General features: G+C 36.1%; 1 protein-coding gene across 2 annotated transcripts in view; it reads left to right on the forward strand.

Moving 5' to 3' along the window:
* Positions 1-16,138, forward strand: part of OLFM3 (olfactomedin 3) — a 57,902-nt gene that overhangs the window by 26,708 nt on the left and 15,056 nt on the right. Inside the window, exons 2-4 of one of the 2 annotated variants that reach the window (XM_054833603.1) lie at positions 12,539-12,638; positions 12,829-12,975; positions 15,450-15,605. In XM_054833603.1, the coding sequence (XP_054689578.1) occupies positions 15,459-15,605 (147 nt within the window). In that variant the 5' untranslated portion in view covers positions 12,539-12,638; positions 12,829-12,975; positions 15,450-15,458. The remainder of the gene's footprint in view (positions 1-12,538; positions 12,639-12,828; positions 12,976-15,449; positions 15,606-16,138) is intronic. The other variant, XM_054833602.1, reaches the window with a different exon arrangement.

Consider the following 16,138-nt stretch of genomic DNA (forward strand, 5'->3'; position numbering starts at 1 on the left):
TACTTTAACAAATTGGCTGAGATGTATCCATTTTTCCCAGTTTCATGGTAATAGTTTTTACTTTTATGGTTTAACATCTTGGTGCTTTTTAAAAGCCAATGTGTAGCGGGCAATATGTTGAACACCAGGAACCTTGGCTAAGGACACGCTAATGCAAGACAAAAACTCAGAACAGAATTTTCGTTTGGTTGGGACAGACAGCTGTAAAATACAGAAAAGAACTTGCTAGTTGTAATGATTTCAGTATTACACTGCTTAAGCTGCAGAATGGCAAGTCACATCCCTTAATAGGAAAAGTACCTTGCCTGCACTTGCAGGTAATTTGATTAGGCTTCAAATCATGAAAGGAAAGCTATGCTAATTTTATTAGATTTCACAAACTAAATATTTTAAGCCCACCAACAATCATCAACCTCCTTATATTTAGAAGTGCCCGAAAACAATATGTATTTCATTCTGTTCTTGAATCATTTCTCTATGGGCTATTTTGGAAGTACTGAGTGATTCAAATGTGATTCAAAAAATATAACCCTAATATGCTTTGCTCAGCTCAGTATAAAAGGTAAGAAATAAAATTGCAGACATGCTATAGTCAGATCTTTGAAAAAGATAGTTCACTTCTGAGGCACTATCTCCAGTGTTCTCAAGATGGATTAAGATTTTGAGAGGAAAGCAAAGCAGCCAGATTTTTTTCATATGGATTTTGCTGGAAATATTGAATACTTCCATAATTTTATTCTCCCAAGCTACATTTGAAAATGTAAGCTCTCCTTATTTACAGCATTTCCTACCTCTCTGTTGCTATCAAGATGCTGAAAAAGACAGTTTCACCCCGCTAAGCAACATGTCACATTGAGCATGCATCACGTCCCTGATGTTTTTATTAACAAGGGCATACTGGCTTTCCAGGTGAAAATTAAAGTGTCTCTGCTCACTATGAAGACGAAAATTATGATGCTTGCTTTGTTTATGAAAGACATTATTATGACAAATGATACTAAATGATGGTTCACAGAAATCATACAGCAAAATACTTTCCCGGGATTAAAGTAGTTCACCTTTAGCTCCAGCAATGACAACACGATTTCAAGTTTTTCTGTGTTGACAACCAAAGTATTGATAGTCTCAGTTACTTTCAGTGTATGAACAGTTTGGGTGCAAGAGGACTATATTTCTGTCTCTGGATCTTGAATACTATATTCTATACTATATGACTGATTTTTTTTTCTTCCTTTTAAATTAGAGAAAAGTGCATACCAGAACTTAAGCTTTCATGAAATCCAAATAAGGAGCTCAGGTGAACTGTGTAATTGGCAGTAGTTTAGTCATCTGAGTTTTAAGATATGCTGATATCACAGAAGTGAATTAAAACTTGTCTTCTGCAGACACTCAGGTTTAAATAGACCTGAAGAATATAGTGATTTTGCTTTCAAAATGCTGTTTGATATTAGGGGGGAGTCTTACCCTCATGACCTTTACAGTAGTTTGGATTTAAGTTTCCTTTTCTTGTTTTGTTTTCATGATCCTTGAGATGGGTTTGTGCATGTTTCTTAAATTATCTTTGTGGATCGAAAACACTTTTCAGGAGCTTAAACACAGGTTGCGTGTCCAAAGTTATTATTTGCCCTTGCACCAATTGTTCCTTCACTTTCTGCATCACTGTTAGCCAAGCTGCAGAAACAAATTACAAGATTTAGTAGAAAACTTTTATTAAATTTCTCTGTCATTTGCTAATGAGTTATTTAAATTTCCCTGTAAAATTAATATCACATCTCGAAAGTTAGCTAAATGCCTTCATTAACCAAAATCTTGGTGCTTTTTTATTAATTAGATCTAAAAGCTTACGTAAAATTTTACCAGCTTTGCTGTGAATTTTAGTCTTCATGATCACATTGCTAAGCAGTGCTTTAAAGACTCACTGACTTTGTGATTCCTAATTGGTGAATTCCCCCTAAGTCCAGCTAGAAAGAAAAATGCCTGCATTGAACTTCTTGTGGACAAAAACCTTTTCCTCTGGAAACGAAATCTTTGCTTCTAAACTATTCATTGATGTCTGCTCCTCACACATTCCATATTTTTCTCTTGTAAGATAATAGTCATCTCTACAATTTTTAATTTTGATATTGTAAATAGAGGATTACGAGTTCACACAAGGATTAAGTGCTGGATATGATAAAAATAGCCTTAAACTGCTAAAAAGGCATTTTAAAAACATAGGTGCAGACTGTATGGAGACTGTCAGTAAATAGAAGGCTTCTGATGTGGTATTGCCTGAGTCTTCATCATTTATACTCCTCTGTTGTCAGCTCACTGTACCCCGCAAAACTGCAAAATTCCAGTCATCTTGTAAATTGGGAATGACCTTGTTTTCTTTGGTCGTAAAATGTGACTATAAAAGAATGAATGTAATATGATATGATATGTACGGGGGTTTTTTTTAGAATGCTTTGTGTTTGGAAGCTGAAATGTGAGCCTTTTGTGTGGGATAAGTCATGCTGGTTAAACCTATAAATGTAATGTACTGCACTCCTAAATGTACTGCAGTCTTCGGGGTGCCAGACTACTGGAAATAACACTAGTTTAAACTTCTGAGGAATTTTCTCTATTCCACCCTTATAGATGATATGACAGGTATATGTTAGCATTTGAGGGAAAAGCTTATGAGATTTTACTGAGTACCTAATATAAATGTTATTGAAAATTAAAATGGCAGGAAATCAAGTGAAGAAGTTTTTATTTTCATTTCAGTTAGTCCTTCCCTGCCCATTTTTTTTCCTGGCTGTTTCAATTATAACTGCTCTGCCTGCTTCTAGTTGCAGGCAATTCTCATGATGAACTAAGCCCACTGTAGACACACTACTTTGTTTCTCTGTACACTTGGGAATTGCTAACACAAGAGAATAGGTGGGGGAAAAAAACCCATGAAAATGCTTTCTAAGAACAATGTCTTCCTTCATTCAAAGGAAGTTCCCTGAAGCCTGAAAAAGAAACAAGCAGATAGCTAAGACCACTTCAGGAACAGCATTGGTATAGAAGCATGTAACAGACAACAGACTTTGAAAATCCCTTGCTCAATGCTTTTACTATCAGTGGAGATGCTTGAATGAAGAATGTCACTGTCTACGCCCAGATGAGCTGGTGAAAGGATATGCTCTAGAAAGGGGACAAACATCTCAATCTGCTCTTACAAAGAACCTGGATATTTACTACTCACAAGTAATGCTGCAAAGCCAGAGGGTTTTATTGAACAAAAACATAGAGTTAGATGAAGAAGCTAATGTTTTCTCAGTGTTTCTAAATTCAGAGAATTGGAATTGAATGGAAAAGGGCAAAGATGTACTTGCTCTGTCCACCTAAGCTCTGTGAATTTTAATTGCTATTCAAATTCTAAGAACTTTGCTTAATACATGCATTAACCTTATGTGAATAAATAATAATGCTTAGGAACATGACTAATGTAGTGACATACATTTTTTAAATCAATGTACTACTGAGTCACCACTAGAATATATCACATAAAGAAAAAGAACTCTATACACTATAGAAGAACAATACTGTAACAAAGGAGCTTTGACTTTTATGCATGAGCTTACTTTCTAAACCTAACCTGTCGAAGTACAAACTTACTGAGATTTAAGATTTCCGACTTTGCTCTGCTTCAAAGGAAGCTATTTAAGACATCTGAGCCGTGAGTATGCAATTACTTTGATCTCCATCTGGATAAAATGCAAGGTTTTAGGCAAAGCCTTTATAGCATTTACCCATGAACACGATTTTGAATTTTAAGAAATATTTGGGGATGAGGTTTTGGTTTTTTTTTTTTTTCCATACATTACATAAGCTGACATCAGGGTTAAGTACTGCTGCTGAATTTCACCATTTCCTCTTTCTTACAATCACTGTTTCTTTTCCTCCAGTCAGAAGGTAATTAGACATTTTTCATGCATTTATGTGTGAGTGTGTTCACATATTGCTGACTCTCAGGACATTTGCTTTGTTGATATTCCTAATACTGACAATTTCTTTTTATAGTATAGAGATTATCATACCTCAGTTGTGATAATGTAACATTGGGCTGTATTCTCATTTACATATTTTATTTAACCCATATCAAAACATAACAGGATCTCAAAGTGAAAGTAAATATTAGAAACTAGAAGACCCTCCAACTTCTTCTTATATGATAACAATAAATAAGGGCATTCATAGAATACCTTAATAATAATCTTTAATACCCCTAAATAATTTATAATAAAATAATTGAATATTACAGAATGGGAATACAGTAACTCTGCTAAGAACACTGAAATTGTTAGAGATTCACATACCTTTTAAGATCAAAATATGGCATCTGTAGTCATTCTGTATAAATATTTTAGCTTTTACTGTCTTTAAAAGTTAGCTATGACAAGAGGAAGTTATCATGCCAGTAGAAATTTCAGAGTAATAAAGAATAATGTTCAGATTTTGGAAGTGCTGTTGCTTTCTAATTCTTGTTCATAAAACTACTTCATAGCAGTTTATCATAGACTAGAAATGTGAAATTGCATCTTTTCAAAAAAACAAAAGCAAAACACAGAGCTGAAATGAAACACAGATCATAAGGTTTTGTTTCTACTTCCTAACGAGGTGAGAATAACTCTTCAGTTATTCTGTGGTTTCTAATAGGATGTTTTCATATGTGATTTTGGATGTTTCTCACAAAAATATTCTATTATTTGCTTGCCATTTTTTAATTTACCCAAATATTTGTGGCAAAATACAACTAAAATTATTGTAAAGTTTTAGTTCCTCAACAGAAAGGTTCTTTGGACATTTCTACAGTTCTGATAAGAACACAAACAAAATACAGTTGTAGTGAGTATTTCCACTGTTCAGGGAAGAAACCTGTTTAGAGACATATCGTTCTCACAGATTTCTTCTCTCACAATACTACTCTGAAGCAACTATTTGACAAATGAGTGCATGAAATGAGGAATATTACATACATAGAATATTGACTATTACACTGAACAAGTAATGTCCCTAAGGGATAGGTGTAGCCTGTATAAACAAATGCAAGTTTAGCATTAAATTTGCATCAGTATAGGACAGAGCTGCCACATACTTACTTACAGTCCTAGAAGAAGGGTTTTGCAGCTTTCCAGCGTAAGCTACACTTGGGTCAGTCCCTAGGCTAGGGCTGCATTAGCAGACTCACAGATACCTCTACAACCTGCCATCATCTCTGCACTGCAGTGCAAATGTGCTTGTGCAGTTATATAGGGAGTCTAACTTTGGTACCATAGGGAATCCAGATACCTACTGTATGGTAATTTTAAATTATACAACCAGCCAAGAGTACTAGAGGATTATCTCCTGCTGTGCTCTTTAAAGTTGTATCTAGCAGCAAAACTGTGAATCACACATCAGTCGGTTTTCTCTGTGGCAAGTAAACTGGTTGGAAGAAAATAAAGTTCTAAACCACGTTAATGAATATTCTATCACAAGAACCAAGCAGTGTGTCATCTGTTAGGAATAATCATAATAACCAGTGTTCTTTGTAGGACTTGACAATACACTGGATTGGGGATAATCAGCAGTTATTATTCATCTGGACATCAGAAAAGCCTTTTATTGTCTTTTGAATGTACTTTGTCCAAGGTTAAAACAGTCAGGAGAGGACAGATGATGTTCTTTTCTGGAACGGAAAATGTTTAAGAGAAGAAAACCAAAAATATTAACAGCTGCAGCTCAATGTGGTAAATAAAAAAACCCAAACAACGAACTGTCATGACTAAGGAAATGTGTTGGAACTGGGGGAATTAATGTGCTTATTAAACTTCTGAAAGAAGACAGGAACAAAAAAAGGTGATAAAACTGGTGCATGACAATCTTCTTTGTGTTAGGTCTAGAGAGGATGCTGAGGTACTTCAGGAGAACCCAATAAAACTAGAAGATTATGCAACATTGTCAAATGTTACCTAATCCATATTGGAAGTACTCGGGAAAATGGAGTCACCTGGAAAATTGATAATTTGCCAATGAAGTGCAACAGTTCAGCAAAAAGCCTGACTCTTGATGTCATTCTGGACAGTTCAATATGCACATCTGTTTAGTGGACAACTTTGAGCCTATCTCCACAGAAACACAAACTCTCTTTCAAAGACTCAATCACCTCCATTTGCTATGACCTTCATCATGCTGAGGTAATGCCTGACTGACCTCTCAGTCTCTAGACACCACATCAAGGGTGTCTTGCCTCAGGGTCTCTTCTTCAGAGAAATATATGCCATGGCCACCATCACACAATCCAAGCTATTATGACATTTATCTTCTGAAATACAGAAAATACGCTGAGTAAAGCAGCTGCCATTACAGAACTGTGGAATGCAGGAGTGCTTCTGAAGCTCTGGGTCCAGCAGCACATCCCTGTACCACCACAAGCCCATAGCAGCCTGACATGGGGCACATACCAGCCATCTTTGCACTCTGGTTTTCACAGTAAGGAAACCCAGACGCCTGGCTGGAGCCAGTGTATTGCAGCAGTTGCTTACTCCAGACAAGCAGGAGGCCAAGCCCTCAAACCAAGCCCAGATGGTAAGCACAGACACCACTACAAAAGTTGATTTCTCAAACTTAATGCTGCTATTGAGTCCTTTGGAAAAAAACAGAAAGTAAAGTCACCACATAAGACTCCTGATAGGATTATATAATAGCCCTCAATGTGTTTTTCAATGTCTTTTTGAAAAATTAATTTTCCATGTGTCTTCATTAAACTGCAGAGGTTTATTGAAATAATTCTGAACGAATGTTGGAAAAGTCTAGCCTGAATTTAGCACAGGAGCTCTGTTTGCAGGGTTTTGGTAACTTTACTAATTCATTCATGATCACACTCTCCTATAAAAACACATCACTTCAGTTTCACTACAGGTTTCCTTCATACATGCCACGAAAATTCCTTAAGAAAAATTAAGTCTTTTGGAAGCAAATTCAGAAACAAGCAAAGTCCATAACTGCCTCTGGGAAAAATACTATAGTCTATCTTCAGACTTTTAAGCAAGTTCTCTGTAAAATAATTGCTGTTGGAAATCCCTGCTTAACATTTCTTCTTTTTAAGATAATTCTAAAGAAATAAAACTACCCCAACAGCACAATGTTTTCTACACACTCTTTTGTTCGGGGTTGGGTTTCCCCCCCCCCACTTGCTAAATTTATGACAAAGATAAATTGCTACTGAACCTGGAGACCATTCTACAGCACTGGAGAACAGTAGATTTAACAGCAGATTAGAGCCAAAAGAAGCCTCAAAATGCTACATGAACAACCCACAATTTGTCTTCTATTCCCACCCAAACAGCAATAAAGACATAGTGAGTCTGCCGGTCCTGGATGTAGTGCCATAACTCTCAGTATAAAAACTTGTAAACTAACAAGAACGCTAAGAAATTGGAATCTTTACTGCTTCAATGTTCTTTTATGAACAACAAATATCTTAATAACAAACTATGCAAATTATAAAGTCACTGATGCTTGTAATTTATGTGAGATCAACAAATTAAGGAAGGGTCAGAAAGGTTTCTGGTGTTTTAATGGGCAGGCTGGCAGTTCTCCCCCTTCCCCATCCACTTGGACTAGTATCATCTTTAGAAATAGACTGGAGCATATTTCTACCAAAGCAGTGGTGGGGAGTGGGTGGTTGTTTGGGTTTGTGATTGGACTTTTGTGTTTCAGACAGGAACACATAGCACTCTGCAAGGACTGAACTAATTAAGTGCTAATTGACTCTCTAGCACCTATAAAGAGGTGATTCACCCATGCCATCTCCCACTGGAAACTGCAATGATTATTAGCACAGAAAGGACTGCTTGTTTAGTGGGCAGCATAACATAATCATAGGTATTTGTTAGTAAGAACAGGAAGACAGAGGGCAAATAAGGATATGAGTGTTTTTAAGGGATGATTGAATCTGGGAAGCTTGATCTCCTTTCATGCTGTGGATGTTGTGTGCTGTAGTCACGCCTCTCTCTGCCAGCCTGCATTGGGATTGATAATCAGTCACTATGAAAACTCATTAGCTCCACAGCAATGAGTCCTCCACTGCTGAAGCTTGGTGCTGTTCTTAGTACCATGGCAATGATCTCTAACTGGATGTCCCAAACTCTCCCATCTCTGGTAGGACTAAACACCACCAGAATAACCACTTCAGATACTCTAGTAAGTAGCTGTGATGTGTTGCAAGCCATCTTAATGCTGGAGTAGTATTTAAGTGCTAGGAGAAGTTTTAGTTTGTTGCCTCTTTGTAAATCTCTTTTTAAGCTACTAATCTTCCTATCGTCACTTAATGCATGCTTCTCTTTGGGCATCATGAAACTGCACATTGGTGAGCATGTTGTGGTCTTACTATGAAAGGCAAGATTTTAAAATAGCATCCTTAAATATTTAAGAACAAATGCCTTCATCTTTAGTGTGAAATGCTAAAAATAGTCCAAGAATGTGATTTCATTTGTCTAGAGTTTTTCCTATGTTTACTGTTCCCAAAAAATGTATTGCATTATTAAGAAAACAAATATCCAGCAGTAGGGTTCTTTTTGTCTGAAAAATGTTATATATTAGCTATTAACTACAATATGCAAGGTGTCTGATTCTTTCCTATTTTTCTTCATCAGAGTACAGTTAAGCAAATAGTGTTAGAAACAAAATAAAATTAGTACTAGGAGGTTGGGCACCAGAATTTTAGAAAGGCTGATATGGGAATAATACAAATGACACAAATATCACTTTGTATTGTCAATGCTTATGTACAGCAGCATCTGTTAGTGAAAAGCTGTGATTAACTACTCATAAAAGGTCTAAAAATTAAAGTAATACTTTAATTGGGCAAGAGGGAACACTATAGTGGTATTCATAAATTAAACTAGAACACCATTTTCCTAAATGTTTAGTAAAACACTCCTCTTTGTGTATCTTTTTGTGTAACTGCAATCAGATGTTTACATAATAGTATGTTATGTAAAATGTAAATTAAACTGTTTGTACAGTAGTTCACTATGCCCAGAACTTAGTTTTTTAGTTGTAACTAAAAATGATGCATTTCCTAATCAACATTTAATTAATTGAATATATGCATGCAAGAAAAACATTACTGCAGAAAATCATTGCATTTAGACTTTAAATATTAGTCTTTAAAATTAAAGGATGTTGTAAGAAAGAATTCTGTAGTGTTTTAGGGCAGCGAGAAGATGAGAAGACAAGGAAAAGCTATTTTTTTTTCAATGTAACTTGTGCTCATTGAACTATAGTTTATATTGCTAGTTCTTGTGGCAATATGATATTACAAGTACTTAAGTTCCTTATCACATTTAAATTCAAGTTTAAAGTTGCAACTGAATAACTATGAGACACATGCTGGTTATTACACACATATGTATCTATTTATACACACACACACATATATGTGTTTACATATATTAACATGTTCAGATTCCAAGTAGTGTAAACTGTCATGCTTCCCTTGGCTACAACAGAGCACTGCTGATATAAATGCCTCCTAAGTATTATTTCAATAATGCTCTTTGCACTCACTGAGTTGAGGTTATATGCATATCTTGTGTGCCAGTAGAGCTGGAGAAATGATCGTAAAACCCTGATTATCTGAGTTTGGCAATATTTGCCAAGTTAAAAAAAAAAAAAAAAAAAAAAAGAACTTCAATAATGTGGGGTTCTTTTTGCACAAAACCAAGCACCCCAAATCTGCTACCTTTCTCTAAACTTTAGTTGGTGGCTGAGAGACTTTATGCCCCAGGTGCTCAGTAATACTGATGTCATCATTGACTGGTTTTTAACTGCCATCAAGAGTTGTCCAGTGAACAGTGCAGCACATGCATTTCTTCAAAAGTTCTCTCTTAGCACACACAGAGCTCATAAATTGTGTATATTGTACCAGGAAAAAAAGAACAAAACCTCCCAATTTCCTCCCTTCAGCGGGAAGAATTATTCAAGGAGGTGGCACTGGGAAAAGGGCCTCCTCTTTTCAGCTCTGTTCCAGTCCCAGAATTAAAATTGCAAGACAAACTGAAAAATACAGTTTATATTTAAGCAATCATATGAAGTATATGCATGGCATTTGCCCTGTCATAGTAACAATGAAGGTAACTATAACAGTTTTATCAGAATATATAAAAGTGCAAGTGAAAAAATAAATCTGGAGGTAAGTGAAGTGAGCCTGTAGCACAGCAGCCTGCCAAGACAATGATTAATATTGCTCTTTGTAGGGACTCCTCTGTTTTCCCCAAAACTCACATAATTTATTATCATTGCTGTTCTCCACTTGCTATTTCTTTTCTTGTTCGTTTACTAAGGCCTGTCAGCAGTAAGCCTGCATTTGAAAAGTAGATTCAGTAGCTTCAGTAAGGTTTTGATGTCTTTTAGTTCCTTCTCTGCATGGCACAGCAGTTTCTCCTTGATGTGGGGATTAAATGTCAAACCAAAAAAATAACAGAAGAAAAAAAAAAAGCACAGTGCACCTCCGTGCACATGCTTGTTTTTCTCTGTGATCAGTCGTATTACCCATCCTAATCAATGAAAGAACCCCAGTGGCCCAAATACAGGGAACCACAGAATTCTGTGAAGAACCGTAGCCTGAGTAGTAGGAGTATTATGTGAGAGCTTATTCATGCACAGGCAGCTAATAACCATGCACTTATATTGGGCCCGACAGTCTCTCACTGTGAGAAATATTTTCCTAAATAGCAGTTACTTTTTAAAATCAAGCCATATGTTAGACACCACAAGAAAATATCTGCCAAGTTATTCAATAACGGTTGGGGTTTTTTTCTTAGATAAAGCTGAGAAAGACACTCATGACATCACTAGAATATATAAACACCTTTGATAACACAGCCTGGATTATAATGGCTTTTCTACAGAGCGTGCAGAATCCTGGTATCTCATGTGTTCTCCACTGTAGAAAACTTACTTGAATGCAGTAAAACCAGTTGCTACCAATCTAAATGTAGCAGGTATAAGGCTCAAATATCACAATTTTTCATAAACTCATATTAAGTATTTCTGCCCTAAAGGAATTATAACCACAAGCTCAAGGTTCCTGAACATGTTCCTGAACTTCAACAAAAATTCAGTTTCCTTGCTGTTGCATGAGAACACTGTGTGGGCATAAGTTCTACAGAGAATCACAGAAACTACTGGAGTGAATAGAGCTTACACTTTGCAAGGATTACCAGCCTTGATAGGCTTCACTTGTTCAAGCTTGCAACTTTAGTAGCTGCTCAAAACCAATTTAAATTGTCTCTGCAGATGTAATTTTGTTTAGTTTTTATTGTTCTCCATGTCTTGAACTAGATTCCCTTTGCCCTTAAAGTGAAGGCTAAGAGAACACCATAGAAGCAGTGTAATTTAGCACTGAACTCTTGATATGCCTTTCTAGCAAACCCTAAGGCAAGTTCAGCTGTCGTCTTTTTACAGTCATCTACATTGTCACACATTGTTTTTCCTTGCAAATCAGGAGAACAATACTATTTTGATTTTTTCAATTAACTCAGCAGCAGAGATCACTGATCTCTTCAATGACTTCTTCCAGAAGAGTCATTGCTGGGAAAAGTCTGTGCTCTTTTGTGACCTCAGTCTACAGAGATACTGCTTTTCTTCTGAGGTGAGGAACTCCGCAACTTACTCTGCACTAAAGTGCCAGTAAAGCATATCGAAGCTTGCCAGGTTAAATAATCACTCTCTGTGCTGACACTGAATACAATTTCATAATATAACTAGTAATTGATACCAACTGTGTCCAGATCAAAATTACTTCAATGGCATCCATTAGCATCTGTACTATAAAATTTAGTAGTCCATAATAATGCATATTATTACTTTCTTTTTAATCTGTAATTTAAAGTTAAAATAATTACTTCTTGTGCCCATTAGTTTTAATTCCATCATCTGAATCTTTTCAATCATCTAATTATATTGCTTTCTCTCATTCTTATGCTGTGTTTTTCTATATATGCCATTAAATAGACAGCTACCTAGTCTCACAAGGTATCACACAGACTTTAGATGCAGTTCAGAGTTAGCCTCCTCTGCAAACAAACATCATTATTTTTTGCGTTTCTTTTTCAGTGGTGGTTGGTGCAAAAAAGAACAGGGTAGAAATTACCAAAATTATTCTATCCCAGTGAAGGATGCGCAGTGTCTCAATTGCACTGTGCCATGCTTGCCATGACCCTCATTCACCTAAACAAACCAAACACTTTTCAGTACTACCCCGCAGCAAGCCTCTCTTCCCTTTGGTGAATGTGCAGTAGAAGTCAACGGAGAACAGTTTTCTGTGTGCTGCATCTTTAAGAGGAAATCTGCTAACCCACATCCGAACCCCTTCTGTGCTAATTCCCAAGGCGCAAGTCACATACACTGTGCTCTCTCTGTAGGGTTTTATATTTGTTCTTTTCTTTGTTGTTTCCATTAGTCTAAAGTAAAAGTCATTCAGGCTGAAAGGACATGTTTGTTCTCTGCTGATGAAAAACTGTATCTTCTCTTTGCACAGAGTTAAATCAACTAGCTTGTGCTGAATCACAAGGAGAAAACTGTTCTCATCCACTTTGGAAACAATGTGTGCAGGACGCTTCTAAAGAAATATTACAAAGGTGTGAGATATGACAAAACTGTGCGAAACCACCAATCTAATCAGTTAGGAGGGTAATAAGTGTTGACTGGGAGGAACTCCATTGCAGACATATACTGCAAAAATAAACAAAAATATGCTGAGGTAGTGGGTTTTCAAACAACAAAAAAATCAGTTCAGTTCCCTTTATTTTTATTATTCTGTTGTTACAGACTCAGATTAGCCCCAAGGAAGGGTGGCAAGTTTATAGTTCAGCCCAGGATCCTGATGGCCGTTGCATTTGCACTGTTGTTGCACCTGAACAAAACCTATGTTCAAGAGATGCCAAAAGCAGGCAACTCAGACAACTGCTAGAGAAGGTAAGTGTTCCCAGCAATTCCTCGTTTTGATCACTAAACTTCTTATGGAAATCCACTCCTTTCCCTCTAAGTTTAATGCATAACAGAGTGCTGAAGAGTTATCTAATAAAAATATTTCTTCAGGATATATCCCCTACCTGCGTTCTCACCACTGATCATTAATTTGTCTATTTTCCTTATATCACACCTTTCCCAGCCCAAGCCACTTATCTAGCAAACTGAAGATGCATCTTCTCTCTTGTTCACTCCTCCCAAAATTCTTCCTTACACACAGACAGGACTGATTTTTCTGTAACTGTAAAAACAGTTACAAATCCCACCTCAAACTAGCTAGTTGCTGTGGGATTTAAACTACAGCTTCTGCTTCAATCATATGAGACTCTTGAAGGTCATTCCTTGTCTCTTATCAACAAATTACAAGATGTAGACATGACAGCACCTGCAAAGCAGACTGTACAGAAAAGAAAGAGTTCTAATTTTCATTTGTTCTTTCCTCAAATAATACTATTTATTCGTTCTCTGGTGATGCAAATTTTTCGCCAAACAATCCAATTCTTATTTCCCATATTACCCGCTATTGCATATATAACAAAACCTGTGAAGCATATTTTTGCATCAACAACTGAAAAACACTGCAACCATGAAAACACAAACTATTGTTCTGCAGTCCCTGTGTAAGTGACCAAGGTTATAGTTGCTGTATCACAGCTACAGGTACAGAACCCAAGGCCTGAGAGAGTGTTTGAAAAGCACAGAAAGCAACATAAAAAGTAGACTTAACAATACATATTTTAGCATACAATTTTCAGCATTCTTCTAGCTATAGAAAAATCACTCCAGTGCTAATATAATGCCAGATCCCCACAGATTTTCCCTCCCTAAATCTCTGTGAACTTCATGAGATGCAGGGAGAGGACATTGATGACCCAGCACACAGAGGAAGAGCTACCTCCCCTCATGCTGTTTACTTAACAGGGTAAGCCTTCAGTCCCCAGACTCTTGGCTCTAGCATATTTCCCAAATACTAAAATATTAATGTAAAAAAAAAAAAAAATCTTTCTTTTGGGGTGGCAGCTGGAGGGGTGATAAGATCTCAGTGTAGGTTTTGAGCTGCCACAGAAAAGAACCTAAATCATCAGTCCCTAAAAGTTATTTTCTTATGATTAGAACTGTGACAATTATGGGTATGTAATGTCATATTATTACTTCACTAAGTGCATGCACAGTCATTTAATTAGAGCCTCTATGTGAATGCATCTTCTGCCAAATGGAAACACTCAGTTCTTCCAAGACCTGAAGAACTTTATTTGCTTGATTTCAACAATTAGAAAGCAAAGAAAAAAAGAAACATTACCTTTCTCATTAAAAATACTTTCTAAGAACTGCTAATGTATACTAATTTTAAAAGTACTTTAAGAGTATTTCCTGAATCCACACATTCTGTAGGCCACAATATATTAGTTTCAAATATGAATATCAGTTCAAACATTGCATATTTTTGCAAATAACAGGAATACTGCTGGGTTTGTCTTTTATTAGGAAGCTAGGGTTTTTTTGGTTTGGGGGGGTTTTTTTTGCTTGAGCCAAAACTTCAATATGGTGCCTAAAACATTTACAGCAGTCTACTTTTTTCATAGCTTGGGAAAACAAAACGCTTATTGAAATAGAATAACTGGACTTGCAAAATGTGTCATTTTTATGACAGGCAAAAATGTTGCTTTTATAACAGATACTGTTAAAAATATATATAATTTACTCTAGATAACAGTTATTCTTGCCTCTTTGTGGTAAAAGTGCTCAGTATAGCTACAAAGTCACTTGCTCTACAGAGATTACCTGAACATTCGCTACTTCTCATCTGTAAAAAAAAACGTGGGTTTCTACCAAAGAGACAATTGGATAAAATTTCTGATTTTATATCTACTTACAAAATCATGAACAAACACCTATCTGATGATGGGTACACACCAGCTTTTCTCTGGATAGTCTCATGAATTCCTTATACTGAATTATTATATAAGTGCCTACTAGCAATAAAAAATCACGGTCTTCATACTAACCAAAATCTCCAAATCTCAGTCCCATCCCTCCTGAAGTGCTCAGGAGAAAGAATGTGCTCTATAGCACATCCTGAAGAACACTCAGCATCTACTACAAGTGACAAAGTAGACTCCACTGCCTATCAGCCTTTTTTGAGCCCATTGATACTGAAAGGATTGATCTCTCTCTACCTCAAAGAAGCTAGTCCAAATCACTCATGGTTTCAAGGCCTTGCTGCTGATAGTCCTCTCTTATCCCTGTTCCCAAATTTTTGTACTGTCATACAGTTATAGAATTTAAAACTATACTGTGGTATAAATGACACAACTAAAGCATTGACATAAGCACATTTTATTGCCTGACATTTAACTACATAACCAGGAGAAAAATTAAAGCAACAAAAAGTGCATTTAGAGAGTGTTCTTCTTCAACAGGTTCAGAATATGTCCCAATCTATTGAAGTTTTAAATCTACGGACTCAGAGGGATTTCCAGTATGTTTTAAAAATGGAAACACAAATGAAAGGGCTGAAGGCCAAGTTTCGGCAAATTGAAGATGATCGGAAGACATTAATGACAAAGCATTTTCAAGTAGGTTTTATTTTAACAATAACTTTGAAAGCCTGCTGGAAGCAATGTACTAAACAGCAATGCATGGACTGCTAAAATCTCAGCCTGAAATGCTCATACAAAAGCAACATTTAAAAAAAAGCATAATAACACTTCCTTTATGATCATAATCTTTTGCTCTGTTCAATTTAATTGTAATAGGGAGTAACCATTAATAATTAAGTCATTTGAGAAATGTCACTATAAACTGATTCTTGTTTTTTCTATATCAATGTGCATGTCATACTGAGAAATTTATATTCATTCAAGCTCCAGTGATAAATGGGGAGATCCAATGGAATTAATAGCAAACAACTAGAGAGTTCTGCACTTTTACTGTTGCCTGACATTTACTGCAGTAGAAGTGAAGAAAGCCTATAATAAATCAGGTTATTGTAATTTTTATCCAGTACAATTAAGATCTAATTTCATGTCTGAAGGTTTGCTATTTTGAATTTGGGATAGGGGAGGAGGGTAATCATTCCCAGTCACATTTGTCTGATTGAAAAAAAGAC

Source organism: Grus americana, chromosome 8, assembly GCF_028858705.1.
Source record: "Grus americana isolate bGruAme1 chromosome 8, bGruAme1.mat, whole genome shotgun sequence".
Taxonomy (NCBI): Eukaryota; Metazoa; Chordata; class Aves; order Gruiformes; family Gruidae; genus Grus; species Grus americana.